At 56.8% G+C, this 18037-nt stretch overlaps 2 protein-coding genes across 2 annotated transcripts; both read left to right on the top strand.

Moving 5' to 3' along the window:
• Positions 1-9065: 9065 nt before the first annotated feature.
• LOC119098309 (histone-lysine N-methyltransferase 2B) lies at positions 9066-11322 on the top strand. Its single transcript, XM_037221231.1, has 3 exons — positions 9066-9776; positions 10238-10357; positions 11281-11322. The coding sequence occupies exons 1-3, from the start codon at positions 9117-9119 to the stop codon at positions 11320-11322; spliced, it is 822 nt and encodes a 273-aa protein (XP_037077126.1). The 5' UTR covers positions 9066-9116.
• Positions 11323-14289: 2967 nt separating this feature from the next.
• LOC119098483 (tubulin alpha-1 chain) lies at positions 14290-17547 on the top strand. Its single transcript, XM_037221408.1, has 2 exons — positions 14290-14444; positions 16050-17547. Exons 1-2 carry the CDS (start codon positions 14442-14444, stop codon positions 17394-17396), a joined length of 1350 nt encoding a protein of 449 aa, XP_037077303.1. The 5' UTR covers positions 14290-14441; the 3' UTR covers positions 17397-17547.
• The last annotated feature ends 490 nt before the right edge of the window (positions 17548-18037 follow it).

Below are 18037 nucleotides of genomic sequence, written 5' to 3'. Positions count from 1 at the left end.
AGCTGTTCGAAAAACGGCATTCAACCAAAGCACATTCCGGTACCTATCATTTGGCCAGACATTTTGACTAATTGGTATTCGGCTCAACAACACTTCGGCAAGTAAAACTCGCCGTAGGAGCGCTTCGGCAAATAGGCACTCGATTAACATGCATATAGAATTAATAGCCGTTTTCAGTTTGATGCGTCAGTAAAAGGCTTGAGGGTAAATTGTTCTTCGACATTGAGCATTTCGACTGGTTGACACCGCGGCAAAAAAAAAACATTAGCATACCACCTTCGGTTAAATGCATTTGGCAAAGGGGCATTTGGCTCCATCAGGCATGCAGCCAACGTTGTTCTCAGGGAGTGGGTGAATTTTTCGCACACATCTGCTCGGGTTCCCGCGTGGAAGATGAAGACACTTTAACGGCTCGGCGTTACATTACCCCATTAACCCCATTGGCTTTGAACTCATATTTTTCAATCAGGCCTGAACATGGGCTAATGAAGTTGAGTTGAATGGGCTGATGAAGTTGAAGCTGAAGTTGGGAAAAAGTATTTCACTACTGCCTTCCCCTTGGGCCGAATCTGCCACCCCTGCGTGGATTACGGGACAAATTATGACAACGCCAGGTCCATCGCCAGGCATAAACTCGGGGTCTTGCCCGAGGACAGCTGCCCACATTGGCAACGTCTTTGATATTGGGTAAATACACCTAGCCTTCCTCAAGATGGAACGAATGTTGTCATGAAGTAGCACCCTGATTAGCTGGGTCGCTGTGTGGTTGAGTATGAGAATACTGATGTAGATTTTGGCAGAACATTCATAACACCCCATTTCTATCTTCATAGAGAAACGTCACGTGATAGCCAGCTAAGGCGAAGGCCACAAAAGCGTTAGAAAATTTGCCGGACTAGAAGCTCAGGAGCGCCACGGAAATGTGCACAAGCGATCTGAGAACAATCGCCCCAGCAGACAACTATCGTAAAGGAACATTTTCTTCTACTTGTCCTTGGTTAAACGCGCCCCGAACTAGCTAACTGCAGACTTTCTTGACGGGTATCCGGCACGGACATCTCGAAATACATACAGCACTTTAACATCTAGTTGAGTGCGTCGTAACAATTGCCTACTTGCGGCGATTGCGGCCCGCTTTGCACGTTCACAATTCGCGGATTGCAGGATTAGGTTGTGAAATGCGCGAAACTGGGGATTCCGAGGCTGCTGACCCGGTTACCGTCGTAGATCTAAGTACGCTAGTTCGAACGCTGTTGAATTACTGGTGGGGTGTTTGTGATTGTTCTGCCCGTGTGTTGTGCTACCTGTCAGGTTCACAAAACTTGCGTACCTAACTTGGAGCTGAACTGAATACCGGATTTCTGGGAAGTCTCAGTGGAATGATTACGGTGTTAAAGATTTGAAGGTTAGTTCCATGTTGTCCTGATGCATTTGGCCTGTTTATTTTGGCACGAGCTAGCTTTGTGTGGCAAAACTCTGCAATTCTAGCCTTTGAAAGGCTTTGTGGGGCAAACCTGCAGTTCTGGCCTTTGAAAGGTTGAAGTCTTGAGCCCTCAAGCCATCAAAACACTGGAAACTTAGTCTCAAGTGGGCTGTGATTGGGATTTGTGCACAGCAGCCACAATATGCAACATTGAAGGAGGCAAGTCATGATGATAATACTGATGTGCTCACCATGCTGTGGTGTTTATCCTAACATGCAGAAAAGTAATGATGAATGAGCATTACATAAGTACCATACTACATCATGTTCGTGTTACGCTGAGCATGCCTGGTGTAGCAGGGAATTTGCTGTGGCATGTGCGGAGCATTTATGTCATAAATCTCAGTGGTTTAAGTATTGCACACATTCAGTACTGATTTAGCCCACAGTGAGTCAATTTGCCAGGGGGTGGGGATATTGCAAAGATCATGCAAATCAAAAGTGATGAAAAAGATGTTGCCATGACAAAAATAATGTGAAATTTAAATGTTATTTGGCCTGACTAAAGTATGGGGCATGCAAGCACAAGGTTCAGCATGGTGATCGAGTATAGGTGCCCGGCACAGCAGATGTCAGATTCGTGTAGATGAAACTTGATATCTTCAGATCTTTTATGTTATGGCAATATGGGTATAACATGATATTTTACTCAACTTGATTACATAGCATTGTATCACATCAAGCTGCATATATTTACATGGTGCATTGCAAGATATACTTAAGTGACAATAACTTTGCAGCCTGGGCTGAACCAATGTCACACACTACCATTACCTAGCAGCAGCATGCCTAGAAGCACACTAATGCTATCAAAAAGGTGAATGCTGGCTATTGCTGTGAAAAGTTGTGTGGGATTGGCATCTTTGGTAAGATAAAGGTGCTTATGAAATTATAAATCAATGCAATGGATACCTAATATAAATATAAGATACATTAGCAAGGTGCATTATATCAAACAACAATATAGTTATACACAAAACAGTCTGAAAACAATCAGAAAGCCTTATTTTTAGAAAGCATCTTTTCAACCAAAAAAAAAGTTAAAAATAATGACCATTGCATACTTTTTCAGGAGTATAGCTTGAAAAAAAATCAAATATACTGCCAAGATGCTTTCTTCAGCCATTGCTAGCACCATTATCAGTCACTGTTTAGCAGCCATGTCAAGCTATAACTATGACAAATTAAATTGTAAAACAAATAGTTGGTGAGGAAAATGTGCCATTTGAATCAGGAGATGCTGCTGCTTACTGAAAAAAGATGTAATTTTGGATGGATGCAGTACATTGAAACCTCGCCACATCCATACTCATGCATGGTTGGTGGGGGGTTGATTCTGTGTTAACCCCATTTTGTAATATACCCTTAGCAAGTCAGTAAGTACAGAGTGGGGGAGAAGGTGTCAGATCAAGAAGACTTGTGCTTGGCAGGAGTTTGATTCTATTAGCCCTATTGTGTAATAAACCCTTAACCAATGAAAAAGGAAGGAATGAGAAGGGACAGCCTGGATCAGCAGAAATGCATCTTTTTTATAGGTGGGTTGTGCTGTGTATCTATACTTTCTAGAGAAGTGTCATTTCCATTAGCATGGACTCACCCTCTGTGTTCACCCACTTTGTCTGTAAATGGTGAAATATGACATGGTAGTAAGTTATGATGCTGTGCAGGGTAGGTCTAGCTGGGTGAGGTGGACTCAGACACCTGTTGGGAGGTTCATTTGTCCTGATCTCAGTCATCAAAGGTATCTCGCACTGATGGTCACTGACACTGATGTCATGCAATTGTAGGCAAGCTTTGAGTGCTGCTTTCCACTTGGATCTAGCATGACTTTCAAGAAAACAGGGACCTGTGACACTTCAGGACCTTATCTCTCAATGCTAGGATGACCTCATGGCAGATATCATGGTCCCTGTTATAAAGCAAGATAATACTGGTCTGCTGGATCCCATATGGAGGAACAGCATGGAACAATGCTTTTGCAAAGTGAACCAGATATAAACCAGCACTGCCTTAGGAATTCCACTGACCACATTGGCACTAAGGATTACCTTGCCTTCTGGCCAGCTGTTAGCGTAGCATATACAGGTCGGATCAGTGGAATTCAAATCATAATGGCTGTAATCATTATTTCCACAACATCGCTGTTTTGTCGTTTTCGTCATGTACGGGACATCATGACGAATGGGGGCATAGTTGTTGCACCTTCTCAATGTCAGGGCAAGGCTGGAGTCTCCCCAGCTGAATAGGAAGCTTCACCACTGTTGTAGATCATATCAAATGCATAAAAACCTCAAAACTGGCCAGCACATTTCAGGTCCTGTAGGTTCTAGCATCTGAGGTTGGTTTCAATTTGAAAACTGCATGGCCGGCTTGAAGGCTTCGCTCGACGTTGGGGTTGACTGAGATGTAAAGCCACTGTTTTTGTCTGTGTGCCTTGGCAGAGATAAATCCAATGCTTATGTCCAATCATTTGAAAGATATATGCCTTTTGAAATACAGTTCAGTGAAATGCTTTGATTTGAAGTGCTTCCAAAACGTTTGAATTAATGCCGCTCAGTGTTACGATTCGGTGCGGTGTGTTTCAGACGTGGACCTTTTGTGAGTGGGCGACTTCAGGTCTTTGCGTACAAGTCTCGGATCATTGGTACCGAGATATACGAATAGATTGCTTTGCATGAGTCAGAAAAACTCACTTTTTCATCTGCAAGATCAGGAAGTAACACAAAAATACGAAATACTGCCGTCAACGAACGAGCGAAAAGGCAGTTTAAAGTTTTAAAAGGCAGTCCTTAGCATTGGGACAGGATGGGGACGATTTCGTTAGTTGCCAAGTAAAGCAATGGGACCGCCGCCGACTTTCATGTGCCTATGATACATTGGTACGCGTCCAAATAGTTGTGAATGGTGATTTTTCAGAACAGAGATAAGCAGGTATTTAGGTCAATCGAAGTTATTGACTTAATTTGATTCTGAAACATCAGCAGGTCACCATGCCCAGAAAGATAAAATACCGTCACCAAAGTGCTAATGTTTACATAAGACACGTGCTGAGTGCAGCCCGTCGGCGTTATGTTGCCAAGTTTATTACGCGGTGCTTAGCATACCCACGAGAGCGTGACATAACTCTGTGACGGGGGTTCGCAGGCATCAGGCTGTGTCACGCAGGCTGAAAGAGGACGACAAAAAGTTACGCATAACCTGCCTCTAAAAAAGCTACACAGAGGCCTGGCGCTATCCATTCAGACGGTATAGTAGACTATTCAGACAGTATAGCAGACCATTCAGACGGTTTAGTGGAAGAGCCACGTGTGGGTAAGGAAGGCAGCCCTCAGGATACGAGCGGTAATGGAGTATAAAGTTATGTTAGTGGTCTGTTGTGATGTGGTGTGGAGCTCATGACTGCTGTCTCCCCGTCTTGATCATATGCTGGTGAATGTGCGCTTTCACATTTGGCCTCGTAATCATGACGCCGGTTAATATCACGTGAAAGCAACCGCTCTCTGTTCAGTCCGACATGAGAGAGATTGCTACATATAACTCCTCCCTTTTATGAATTCGTGTCTGCCATTGATAAGACGAACTCTAACTATTTGCCAATGAGAGAACGCACCATGAATTCGACGGCCAACGCCCGCGCTGGAGCTGTGAGACCTGTGTGTGAAAAGATTGAGAACAGCAGTCAAATTATGATCCCCCTTAAACTTTACGTGTAATCCAAGTGGCGCGAAATCGCTGCGGAAGGCCGTTTGTGACCCGCTGAATCAGATGCCGTCAGGTGTTTGCGAAGTTGCGCCTGTGCACCTGCGGTGCTTCCGCTGCAGACACCATCGATTGGCCGGGCGGCACTGTTTGTCGACCATCGCCGTGCGCTGTCGGCTCCGTTTCCCGGCCGTTTCGACGTGCTCACGGCTGGCTAGGCCAACCCGCGCTGCTGATTGTCAACGTCAGCGAGTCGGTGAGTGGCGAGCGTCGCTGATAGAGTACGGCACGGGCCTCGCTCTCCGACACTTTGGGCTGCGTCCGGGCGCCCCGTCGCGAAGCAATCGCGACCGTCGACTCCGGAAGTGCAGGAAGCGTCGGCGCCGGCTGCCGCTTCCGCTTCCTGCCCCTGTTGTGACACGTTCTTCGCGCACCATTTCAGTTGCGTTATGACGGCCGGCGTAAACGACGCCGCTGTGGCTGTGGAAGCCAAACAGAACGGCCACTCGGAGGGCGTGGGCGTCGACGAGAACGAGAATGACAAGGTGGAGAGCAGCTCGGAGGATGCGCACGCGCACCGGTTCGATGGCCAGGACAGCCAGGAGCAGAAAGGTAGCGTATCCGCGTGGTGTGGGAGCCTCCCTGCCCCTCGTCCGCACGCGCACGCACGCGCCTCGCGCACCCATAGCAGTCGTGCGTGCTTCGGTGAACCGGGGGCAGGCCGCGTGCCCGTGGATGCTTTCAGTTTGCACAGCAGTGGCAGCTGTTGTCCGCCGGGCGACTGGTTATCGGTGTTGAGGGCTCGCTGTCGCAGGGCTGTGTGTGGCGGCGGCGCTCACCGAATCAATGCTGAATATGCGCCCATGACGATGGCCAAACGCTTCCTGTTAGCCTCGACCGTCGCCTGGCAGCAGTTAGGTGAAGCGCACTGCAACACATGCTAAGTGGTCCGGCGCGTGGCAACTTTGTCCTGGCGAGTGTCGGTGTTCACCGTTGGGTGGTGATTCCACCTGTGTTGGTGGTTTTGGGACAGAAAATGTGTCAGGTTTGTGTGTGATTTAACTGAGGTGGCCAGATTTTAGGCCACGACGGCAAGGAGTCTGAATAATGATTTAGTAGGAATGTCAAGAATCCTATTTCCTGAGCCTGAGTGCAAAAAGTTTTGTATTAATTTTTGCTCTGGCAAAATCATGGAGAACAGCACTGGGGAACAATCACGCGTGAAATGGCGGACATAAAATAGTTGAAGCGGGACTTCACCGGTACTGATAGATGACGTCCTTTGTAGTGTAACCTAGGGGGGGGGGGGGGTGACTTTCACCTTTCCAAATTACATTATTTCTAATCCCTACAGATACCAATAAACAACTAAATCAGGACCATGACCGACGTAGCCCCCAGCTCACGAATCGTAAATTCCATTTCAACGGAGGCCGCTCGTGCCTTATTCTCGGCCGCACTGCTGGGAGCGTGGCTTCCTGCGCCGAGTTTTGGCAGTATGACCAATGCTTGCTTGATAACGTCGTTTAACAAGCACCGACGAGTATGCTGAAGGTCGATTTCTGTCAGCAAAGAAATTACTCAGCACTGAACCCCCGAAAATCAGAAGCCCAAGGTCTTTCTTGCTTACGTGAAATACAACGGAGAGATATTGTGCCAAGTGACATCATGACACCGGTCCCCCGGCCATTTTGCCGTCTCAAGGTCAGTCATCAGCCGAGTGGCATTGACAAGCCCGTATATGTGAGAGTCCTTCCTGAGGTCGGAAAGCTCTTTTATTTTTCCCCTAAGCCTCCCGTCTCCCGCTAAGAAGGCGAATATCTGGCGCCGCATGCAGGGTTGCGGGAACAACGGATCATACCGGTGATGGATGATTGCGGCTTGCTGATCGTATTGGGCTTGACAGAGTGATTGAGCGGACCGTAAATAACGTCACTAAGGAGCTCGAAATGGCAAGGTAACCCAGCGATGTAACCTCGCATCTGTACCTAGTGACTTAACACAGAGATGGGATTCACGCGGGCGCTTTGCGAGGCGCGTACCACGGCCGTCGGCATGAGTCGTCTTTATTGTCGTGAGTTGTGACGACATAAACTGCTAATTTTCGTTGTTTCTTTTCCATTGCCGCCGTTCTCATGAAATAGAGCGCTAGCAGGCATCCTGTCATGCCAGCCGTGCCAGTTGCAAAAGCACGGTTGTGGTAGAAATGCTGTGAAATTAAATAGAAAGTGCTAGATGGCTTAGTTTTACGAAGTCCTGAAACGATCTTTTCATATACGTGCAATAATGATACGAATTATGCGATGTTATTGCCTTCACAAACCTTTGCCGATCATTCCTCCCACTGTTGGAATGTGCTGTGCTGGTTGGGTCTGAGAAGGGGCGCAAGATTTTCGGCGCACGGCGACGTATGCCAGCCTTGAAAGTTCCTGGAGTCTTGGGGCCTCGCACCCACAATCTCGCGATTGATAGTTTGGTGCTGTAACCACCATGTAGACCAGTGGAGGATACCATTTTCCTTGGCTGTTGCGGCAGTTACAGCGCCGGTCTATCTAGCTATCGCGGAATTGCGGCATCGAAGCTCGAACCTGCCAGGACCTCGCGAAGCCGACACGTATGCAGGACCTGATGTCAAACATCGCCACACCCATCTCAGGATCGACCCGCTACCAGCCAACATACAGGGGCCGACCCACGGCCCTATGTGTGTGTACACCTGCAGATCATAAACCTTTTAATGCCAGATCGATGCGGTGTTCTTTAAATGATTGGTATGAGAACCCGTCCGTTTGTTTAAGGCTGCAGTAGCTTTGGCGCTTTGTTTTGGTAAGGTATCTGCTGAGATTCTTAGACAATTATTAACGTCAGTGCGCGCGTCAGGAAGTTCCACTCCTCTGATTTGTTACTCATTGAGCGGAAATACGTATATATATATATATATATATATATATATATATATATATATATATATATATATATATATGTAAACCTGTGCGGTAACTAAGCACCCCTTACGTTTATGGCTTCGTAACCGCTATAGGTAGCGAACATTCTTTATCCACCTCTGCGCGCCTGTGTGTACGCGCAGGGCCTCGGTTTACGCAACGACCCTGCATCGCTTGTGTGGATGGATGCCATGGTAACGCCGGTTTGTGTACCTGGTAGAGCTTTATCGCCCGGTTGCTTAGCGATGTTGAGCAGCCGCGCCGCCTGGCTACCGGTAAGCGGCGTGTAGACGCTGTTGGCTTGGACAGCATTGATTGGTGTCCCGGGTGACGGGGGCGGTGGCGACGTGCCCGGCTCCCGCACTAACCGGCCGTCCCATGCGCTGCCAGTGACGACCGCGACGCCCGCGGCGGACGGCCGGCCGCCGCCCCCGGCGCCGGAGCCGACCGTCCAGCAGGCGGCGCAGCCGGCACCGGCGTCAGCCGAGTCCGACGCCGCCTCCGATCAGCCGTCTGCGACGATTGCCGCCGAGTCAGCGGCGTCATCCGGCGAGCCCGGCGCGGCTGTGGGCCGGCCGGCGGCTGTGGCCAGCCCGGCGGCGGCGACGGCGGGCGGCCCCGCGCCGACCCCGCCGCCGGCGTCCGCTGCGTCGGCTCCGCCGACCGTCGTCGCAAGCCGGCCGGCCACCGTTGCCAGCCCCGCGACCACGGCGTCGGCACTCTCCGCCGTCGGCGCACCGCCGGCGCCTCCCGGCCGACCGAGCGTTGTGTCCAGCCCGTCGGGGCGCGCGCCCGGCCAGCGGCCGCCGGCGGCGTCTCCGGGCCCGGCCGCGGCGCCTGCCGAGCCGGCGGCCGGCGGCGAGGCGGCAGCGCGGCCGGGCAGCCCGGCGCCCTCCCGTAAACGTGGAGCCGAGCCGGCTGAGCCGGGCCGCCAGGTGCGCCGCGCCTCGCTTGAGCGGCCTGACGCCGTCGGCCACCGCACCGTCGAGATGATTGAGTCGTCACTGCACAAGCTGAAGCGCGAGGTCAAGGCCATCGACCTGCTGGCGCGCCAGAAGGAGCGCGAGTGGGACAACCTGCTCCGCCTGCGCAAGGCCAAGGAGGAGACGTTCCAGCGGCTGCGGCGCAAGCGAGAGGTGCTGCTGCAGCAGCCGACCGGTGAGGCGGTGGCCGCGCCGCCGCCGGCTTCGCCCGCCCCGCCTCCTCCTCCGCCGCCGTTGCCGCTACCGCCGCCACCTCCACCTCCACCGCGCCCCGAGGAGGCGGCGCCCGTCTGCTCGACGCCCACCTCCGTGTCGGCCATGTGGGCGCTGAAGCAGCAGCAGCAGCACCAGCTGCAGCAGCTGCAGCAACGACAGCGCGCCGCCTCGATGTCAGCCGGGCCGGCGCCGCGGCCCGTGGCCGTGGCACCGTTCAGCGTGCGGGTGCGCGGGCCGCCGTCGGAGCCGCTCCGGCCGACCGGCGGCCTCGGGCCGCACGGCCAGCAGTACTGCGAGATCCTGGCCCAGGTGACCCAGCTCAAGCAGCAGATGACGGCGCCCGGCGAGCTGGGCGGTGACGCGGTGCCGGCGCACTCGAGCAGCCTGGCCAAGCTGCTGATGGAGAAGAAGCGGCAGATGGAGCCCGGCCTGCTCAACGAGATGCTCAAGGTAGCGAGTGGCCGGTGTCGGAATGACATCGCCAAAGTAGGGAAACGGCTTGGGCAGAGTCGATGCTGGGGTGGTGTCGGAAAGCTGCGCTGGACGTTGTATGTGGTGTATGGTAGAGGTTCTCCCTAGCGCGTGGTTTCTGCCTTTTACGGTTGCTTCATCGAAAGTGGCAGGCTGGAGTTGATGAACCCATCTCCGAACAGATATGATTGCGTGACATTCACGCGGGTCATATGGGACGAATCGTAATGCTCGCGATGATGACATGCTCACGGGGCGTGCCGCCTTAGCCCGTTTTCGAAAGCTGCTCTCGTTTGGCCCGGGCTTGGGCGTCACGTGACGTCCCTGGAAGCGCCCGTCATCCACGTGCCCCGGCCGGGCTGCACGTGCGCTACTCGAGCTGCGCTAGGGGCCCGGCCGTCGCCGGTGCCGGGTCGCTGACGACCGCCGTCTTCTGGCAGCCCCACATGACGGTGCGTCCGTCCGTGAACGGTCCGCTCGGTCGGCCCGGCGCGCCGCCCGCCAGCAGCACCGCCCGGGGGCTGCCGCCTCCCCCGCCGCCGCCGCCACCGCCGTCGGACGTGCCGCTGTGCCAGGGCTGCGGCCGGCGGCCGGCGCAGTTCGTGTGCGCCGGCTGCGGCCAACAGTGGTACTGCTCCCGCGACTGCCAGGTGAGGGGCGGGCGAGGGAGGGCTCTCATGACTGTCCTCTAAGAGGCGGGGAGAGGAGGGCTCCCGCGACTGCCAGGTGAGGGGCGGGCGAGGGAGGGCTCTCGTGACTGTCCTCTAAGAGGCGGGGAGAGGAGGGCTCCCGCGACGGCCAGGTGAGGGGCGGGCGAGGGAGGGCTCTCGTGACTGTCCTCTAAGAGGCGGGGAGAGGAGGGCTCCTGCGACTGCCAGGTGAGGGGCGGGCGAGGGAGGGCTCTCGTGACTGTCCTCTAAGAGGCGGGGAGAGAAGGGCTCCCGCGACTGCCAGGTGAGGGGCGGGCGAGGGAGGGCTCTCGTGACTGTCCTCTAAGAGGCGGGGAGAGAAGGGCTCCCGCGACTGCCAGGTGAGGGGCGGGCGAGGGAAGGACTCCCGCGACTGACCTGTAGGAGGCGGGGAAGGGAGGGCTCCCGCGACTGCCAGGTGAGAGGCGGAGGGGGAGGACACATGTCTGCCCTCTCAGAGACGGGGAGGGGAGGGCTCCCGCGACTGCTGGGTGGGAGTCTAGCAAAGAGGGAGGCGTCCTGGGATTGCCAGGCAAGTATGTGGTGTTCAATGTCGGTGTGAAATACTGCATTTTAAACGCACCTTTAAGCTGCTCTGTGGATAGGACGCCGAAAAACAATCGTTAGCTTCAAGTGTCAAGTCGTCTTTATGGCGTTTCTTTTTCACTATAACATTACGACCCGCCTCAAGCGTATGCCACTGTTAGTCGAACAAGCATATCAAACACCCGTCTAGGGCCACGATTTGCCACCCTGTGGCGCGCCGCCGTAACGCTTCACCCTCGCGTCGCCAGGTGGAGGCGTGGGACAGCCACGCCGACGACTGCGCCGGCTGACCGGCCACTGGCGCCGCTGGCGCCGCTGGCGCCGCCCCCGCGGCGTGGTGCACGGGGCGGCCGCGCTGGCCGGCCCGACATCCGACCGTCGTCTGGTGCCTTCGCATGCTGCCAACCGCAGAGCCTTAGCGGCGATAGCGGTCATCCGCGCCCCACGCCGATGTGACGTCAGAATCTCGTGTTTTTCCACTGCGCTTGCGGTAGACCCTGTCCGCGGGTGCGTGGAGATCGGGGTGGGTGGGTGGGAGGGGGAGGGTGGGGCCAGGCGCCGCCTGGCAAGGCGAGTGGCCGGGAGGAGAACCGGGAGGGAGGGCGAGGGGGGCGAGGGAGTGCGGGAGTGAGTGTGGTGCCGGGTCGCTTCCGTCTCCGCGCGAGCTTGTAGGCGGCGAAGCTGAGCGTGTGGCTCCGCCGCGGGGCTGGGTGCTGAACGGACTGTTCGTGTGATACCGCTGCGAATACAAGGGGAGTTTGCGTCGCTGTCTCGAGGCGGTGCGGTGGATGGACGCCCGCTGGGGGTGTGATCGCGCCCGCGGTCTTGGCCGCGCCGAGAGAGCTGCTGGCCGCGCGGGCAGCGTGCTGGAATTTTTACGGATAGGTGTGGACACGCGGCATGTAAACACGCGTAAGAGATGTACATGAAAGGCGAGGCGACGTTCGATTTCGAAGTTGCCGCGCTGACACGGTAGCGAGCCCCGGGCACGCTGGCCGACGGACACATGCTATCCGGATTCGTACAAGCGTCAAGCTTTCTTGCTTAGTGTTACGGCTCACAAGAGCAGTCCAGTTCGCTCCCGCTGGTGGTGGCGTGTCGACCATTGCACGATGAAGGGCTTGTGACGCGGTTGCGGCCTTCAAACAGTCATCATGGCATAAAGCAACCAATCAAAGCATGTAATGGACAGCAAGGGAAGTGCGCTGCCGGCTGCAGTGTTGAAGGAGTCTAATCTATTAAGCAGTTTTGAGCGAGCAGTGCCTTGCAACATGCCGGGAGAACAGTGCCGCGTTTGACAGGCGGTTGGCGCCACAGTACGCTCGCGCGAAGTGCTGTGTTGGCGCGCACCACCAACTCTCGGCGTTGACAGTCCCCGTCGCCCATCTGTCGGTGCCGTCAGGTCAGGGACGGCGAGCCGCCGCATGCGGGGGGTCAGTGTCGTACGTGCCGCCCCAGCGGCGCTGGCGTGATAAGGCGAGAACGAGAGGCACCCCGCGACCTGGCGACGACCCAGTAACGCCGCAGATGAGGCACCGACTGAACAGATTGGCATTATCGGAATTCACGGAACTGGACGGGGCTTGCTAACCGCCGGGGATCATGCGGCGGTTCGTGACGGCGCTGCCGAGTCACCGGGTGAGTGGCTGCCGTGTCTCGCGAGAGGCACGCCCGTGTCTCGCGAGAGACGCCCGTGTCTCGCGAGAGGCACGCCCGTGTCTCGCGAGAGGCACGCCCGTGTCTCGCGAGAGGCACGCCCGTGTCTCGCGAGAGGCGCCCGTGTCTCGCGAGAGGCGCCCGTGTCTTGCGAGAGGCGCCCGTGTCTCGCGAGAGGCGCCCGTGTCTCGCGAGAGGCACGCCCGTGTCTCGCGAGAGACGCCCGTGAGAGAGGGCCGCCCGTGCGAGGGAGAACCGCGTGAGCCGAATGGTGAGACTGCGTCGAGCCTTCGCTGCATGCTATGTGTATGGCACACCGGACGGGAGCGCTGGAGCGATACCAATCGTGAGAGAATTCCACGCGTCAGTCATTCCCATGCAAAATAGCCGCGGTGACGCCTTGTCAGCGCCGAATCCTATCTAAACACCAGGTGGCGGTCGTCCCCGTTGCTCACACAGCTGCCCCCCCCCCCCCCCACATCCCACCCCACCCGCGCACCGTCAACCCGTCCCGCCGCGAGACGCCGTCTCGACGGGGGGTGGAGCGGCGCCCGATGCTCTATTTCCGTCACAAAGACGGCTGTACGCGGGAGGGCGGAGAGCAGGCCGTCGAGCGGGCGTCGGCGCTGACTCAGGGGCGTGGTCTTTGACTCACGCACGTGAGGCGTCGGACCGAGTGTCGTCCCCTCCGCGACTCCGCCGGCCGGTGGCCGGTCGCCCGGCGCCGGCGGCACGAGAGGGGGGGGGGGGGGGAAGCGAAAGCTCCCCCCGTCTCGCCCTAGGGAGTGGAGCTGGTGTGAACTGTACGGAGTTCCAATCCCTAGCGTAACCAGGCTATCAGCGACGGCAGGCAACACCCAGGTCAATTGTACACACGTGCTTAATGAACGAGGCTGAAACATTGGCGCGTTGTAGTGACGTTCTGTCAGGTTTCCGCTGATCCTTTGCGCGATTATGGTAATTGAACGATATGAATTAGCATGGGGCGTCCGTGGTTCCCTGCTAGCGTGGCAATAATGAGAGTGTTATGGACGGTTGCGCAATGCCCATAAATAACTTGTTCATTGCCATAACTTAGCTTCCTTCAGCATGGTCGAACAACACAAGCGACTGGATATACTGCTATCCTTGAAGACGGGACGGCGACGCGGCCGACCGTCGTGAGTCCATGTATGGACCGTGACTGCGAAGAGGTCAGACAGACCCAGACCCCGACAGAGGCGCAGACACGAGGGCAGGGGGCAGGCACACCCCATCTGCGGCAGGCAGCAAATGATGGGTATAGCTGGGAGCTTCTGCTTTGCATATGTAGGTAGGGGCGCCGTATGACCCACCACTAATTTGGATGTTCTCCACACCTCCCAGATTCAGGTGCTAGGGAAAGAAAGCAACATTCGCTGAGTGCTGACACGAGCAAGACGCAGAAATGCCCCGAAAATTGGTGATGTTTGTAGTTTGGAAATATTGACGCTCACGGCACACCCCCCACTCGTGATAGCCGCCCCCCCATCAGCAGGAACCTCGGTGCGCCTCTGCGCGACGGCGCCACGAGGCGGCCACCGCCCTTCCGTGTCTCAGCCAATCAGAACGTTCCGCTGACGTCGCCGGCCGGGCGTATAAAGAACGGCCGGACGGCGGCCACCGCTTCAAACCTCCGTCTCCCGGGCATCGCAGGCAAACGTCCGTAAGGCTTCGTTACACTGCCTTTGGTCTTTTGTCTCGCTCAGAGCCGACACCAAACCATCTCTTCAACATGGTGAGTGACCGCTCCCGATCTCGTGTCAGACCTGTTCTTGTCTTTGACGTGGCGGCGGGACGTTCGATCCAGTTCGGATGGATCGGCGTGTGCTCGTGTGTTCGGAACTGATGTGTGGATCGCGGCCCAGTTGAAAGCGTTTCCCGATCGTGTGGCCCAGATCAGATTGCCGCATTTATAAGCGATTCCTCTGGGTTGAGAAGCCGGGGGGGGGGGGGGGGGTTGCTCGTCCCCGTTACCAAGCGGACGAAATCGATACGCGCGCTCTGTACGTTCTACTTTCCACCTGTGAAGGCGTACATTCAACCCATAGGTGATATTCCCATCAGCCAAAAACGCACCTCACCAACTGCCGTTGGTGAGACGCGCACTGGTAGTCAACAGCCGCCATACCACATCCATTAAGCGTCCCTGGCATTCAAGTTCATATGCGGAAATACACCAGGCTTCCTTCAGCTCCCAAGGGACAATTAACTCGAGACATGGGCCCTGAACCAGCACGATTAATTGTTTCCGGTCGGCTCTGTCATTTGGCCGCCGGACAGGCCCGCTGCCCGCCCGCCACAGGCCTCGGTCGATATCTGACCGAACGTTGGCCCTGGCGGACGGATTTGATGCTAGATTGGACAAAACATTAATGTTGGGTAATATGATGCATTACACACTGGGTACCTGACAGTAATTGGTCCTTTAGCATTGCACACTGAGTGCCTGACAGCCATTGGTCCTTAAGCATTATATACGGAGTGCATGACAGCAATTAGCCCTTTAGAGCCGGTAATGCACATGCCATGCGTAGGGCCCAACCGCCTCACGCTCAGGAATAGGGGGTCCGAACAGCCATTCTGCCACTTAACACTCCGCACTTGCTGCGACGTTGCCGGACTAATGCCTACCCGCGGCCGTCCTGGACTCGCCCGTGCTCGGCGGGCGGCACGACCAGTGGGGCAAGACGGTCACGCCGCGCCCGCAGCGGACATGAATCATCCCGAGCTAGTCGGGGTTCGGGGCGGGTGAATCACAGCTGCGGCCGCGCGGGCGACGACCTTCGGCCGCAGCTGGGCCGCCGGCCGGCCGCTCAAGGCGTCGTGGTCAGCGGCCGCCGAAGTCATGAACGTTTGCTGTACGTTGACAGATTTGTTAAGCTAACGTTTGGTGTGCCACTTCGAATGCGCGAGAACCTAAGTGACATAATTCTCAGGATCGATTTCTGTACTCGGTTATAGGAATTTTGCCCTCGGTGCCATACTTAAACGAGAGGTTTTCCTCCTCAGTCGGCGCTAAACATCATACCCGGATTGTTGATCAGGGAAAACGTGTTGGTGTCTGAGTCATCGCAACCCACCCAAGGCCTCGTGCAAAGGGAGGCTCCGGCCGTGCACGCCATCTTTAAAGCGCACACATGCCCGGATGTGTTGCTATGCCAGGGTGATCCGATCTCCCCCGTGCACAGGCTGACGAGCGCGATCGTCCGTTTGCACCCACGTCACCCCGGCTCGCTTCGGACAATGAGAGACGATGCCCGGTCCTGTGCCGGGCCCATCCCCCGCCTCGGCGGCCGCACTCGCAGGCGAGTGCCCTATCTCACCGGCCCTGTCGTTCCAGCGCGAATGCATCTCCGTCCACGTGGGCCAGGCGGGCGTGCAGATGGGCAACGCCTGCTGGGAGCTGTACTGCCTCGAGCACGGCATCCAGCCGGACGGCAAGGTGCCCACCGACAAGTCGATGGGCGGCGGTGACGACAGCTTCTCCACCTTCTTCTCGGAGACGGGCGCCGGCAAGCACGTGCCGCGCGCCGTATTCGTCGACCTGGAGCCGAGCGTAGTCGATGAGGTCCGCACCGGCGCCTACCGCCAGCTCTTCCATCCGGAGCAGCTCATCTCGGGCAAGGAGGACGCCGCCAACAACTACGCGCGCGGTCACTACACCATCGGCAAGGAGATCGTGGACGTGGTGCTGGATCGCGTGCGCAAGCTGGCCGACCAGTGCACCGGCCTGCAGGGCTTCCTGATCTTCCACTCGTTCGGCGGCGGCACCGGTTCCGGCTTCACCTCTCTGCTGATGGAGCGGCTCAGCGTCGACTACGGCAAGAAGTCGAAGCTCGAGTTTGCCATCTACCCAGCGCCGCAGGTGGCTACGGCCGTGGTCGAGCCCTACAACTCGATCCTGACCACGCACACCACGCTGGAGCACTCGGACTGCGCCTTCATGGTCGACAACGAGGCCATCTACGACATCTGCCGCCGCAACCTGGACATCGAGCGTCCGTCGTACGCCAACCTGAACCGCATGATCGGTCAGATCGTCTCCTCCATCACCGCCTCGCTCCGCTTCGACGGCGCCCTCAACGTCGACCTGACCGAGTTCCAGACCAACCTGGTGCCGTACCCGCGTATCCACTTCCCGCTGGTGACCTACGCGCCGGTCATCTCGGCTGAGAAGGCTCACCATGAGCAGCTGTCGGTGGCCGAGATCACCAACGCCTGCTTCGAGCCGGCCAACCAGATGGTCAAGTGCGACCCGCGCCACGGCAAGTACATGGCCTGCTGCATGCTGTACCGCGGCGACGTCGTGCCCAAGGACGTCAACGCCGCTATCGCCACCATCAAGACCAAGCGCAGCATCCAGTTCGTCGACTGGTGCCCGACCGGCTTCAAGGTGGGCATCAACTACCAGCCGCCGACGGTGGTGCCCGGCGGCGACCTGGCCAAGGTGCAGCGCGCCGTCTGCATGCTATCCAACACCACCGCCATCGCCGAGGCTTGGGCGCGCCTCGACCACAAGTTCGACCTGATGTACGCCAAGCGCGCCTTCGTGCACTGGTACGTCGGCGAGGGCATGGAGGAGGGCGAGTTCTCCGAGGCGCGCGAGGATCTGGCCGCGCTGGAGAAGGACTACGAGGAGGTCGGCATCGACTCTGCCGACGGAGAGGAGGGAGACGAGGAGTATTAGGTCTCGCGGACGGGTTCGCCGACTAACCGGGCTGGCGCCGTTCGCACCCCCGTCACTTGTTTGCACTCCTGTGGGGAACAGCCTGTCTCTGACCATCTCAGCGTCATTCCGAGCGTCGCCGTGTGACTGGAAATACACACTGTGAGCTGAAGCGGGCCTTTTGGACGCTAACTGGAGCGGGGAATGCGGCCGGCACGGCGCGGCGGCCGTTGGCCCGGGCGCGGTCGGCGGCTCCGCTCCCAGCGGTGCCGGCCGTCGGCCGCTGCAGCCGCGGGCTCGGCCGCCGGCGCGGTTGGCCGCACGGGCCGATCGAAAACACGGCCGCTCTCGAGGCGCACCCGGCGGCGGTGGCTCATGGAGGTGGCGGTCCGCACCTTACTCCCGAGGATGGGCCGCTCGCGCTGCCCGTGTACACGGCACTCTCAGCCTGTTCCTGACGTCTGCGGCTCTGCGCGTTTCAAGAACGATTTCGTCGCTTTGATTGATTGCTGGCCATGCACAGCGACTCATGAACTGAGGAGATGCACGGGCGGTCTGCAGCGCTCTAGCCGAAATGGCTCACAAAAGTACTGGTGCACCGTGGTAATTACTGCCATCTCGCGCGAGCATATTGCTGTCCAGAAGCTGAAACGAGTAGTTTA

The sequence above is a fragment of the Pollicipes pollicipes genome, unplaced genomic scaffold, assembly GCF_011947565.3.
Source record: "Pollicipes pollicipes isolate AB1234 unplaced genomic scaffold, Ppol_2.1 Scaffold_4740;HRSCAF=5597_pilon_pilon_pilon, whole genome shotgun sequence".
NCBI lineage: Eukaryota > Metazoa > Arthropoda > Thecostraca > Pollicipedomorpha > Pollicipedidae > Pollicipes > Pollicipes pollicipes.
The sequence above is the reverse complement of the archived record's forward strand: the minus strand, read 5'-3'. Positions and strand labels throughout refer to the sequence as shown.

Excerpts from the sequence above, each read along its gene's own strand:
- LOC119098309 (XM_037221231.1), top strand. The coding sequence starts at position 9,117 with ATGATTGAGTCGTCACTGCACAAGCTGAAGCGCGAGGTCAAGGCCATC. Across the intron at positions 9,777-10,237 it reads TGCTCAACGAGATGCTCAAG|CCCCACATGACGGTGCGTCC; the intron begins GTAGCGAGTGGC and ends GTCTTCTGGCAG. Across the intron at positions 10,358-11,280 it reads CGCCGCCACCGCCGTCGGAC|GTGGAGGCGTGGGACAGCCA; the intron begins GTGCCGCTGTGC and ends TCGCGTCGCCAG.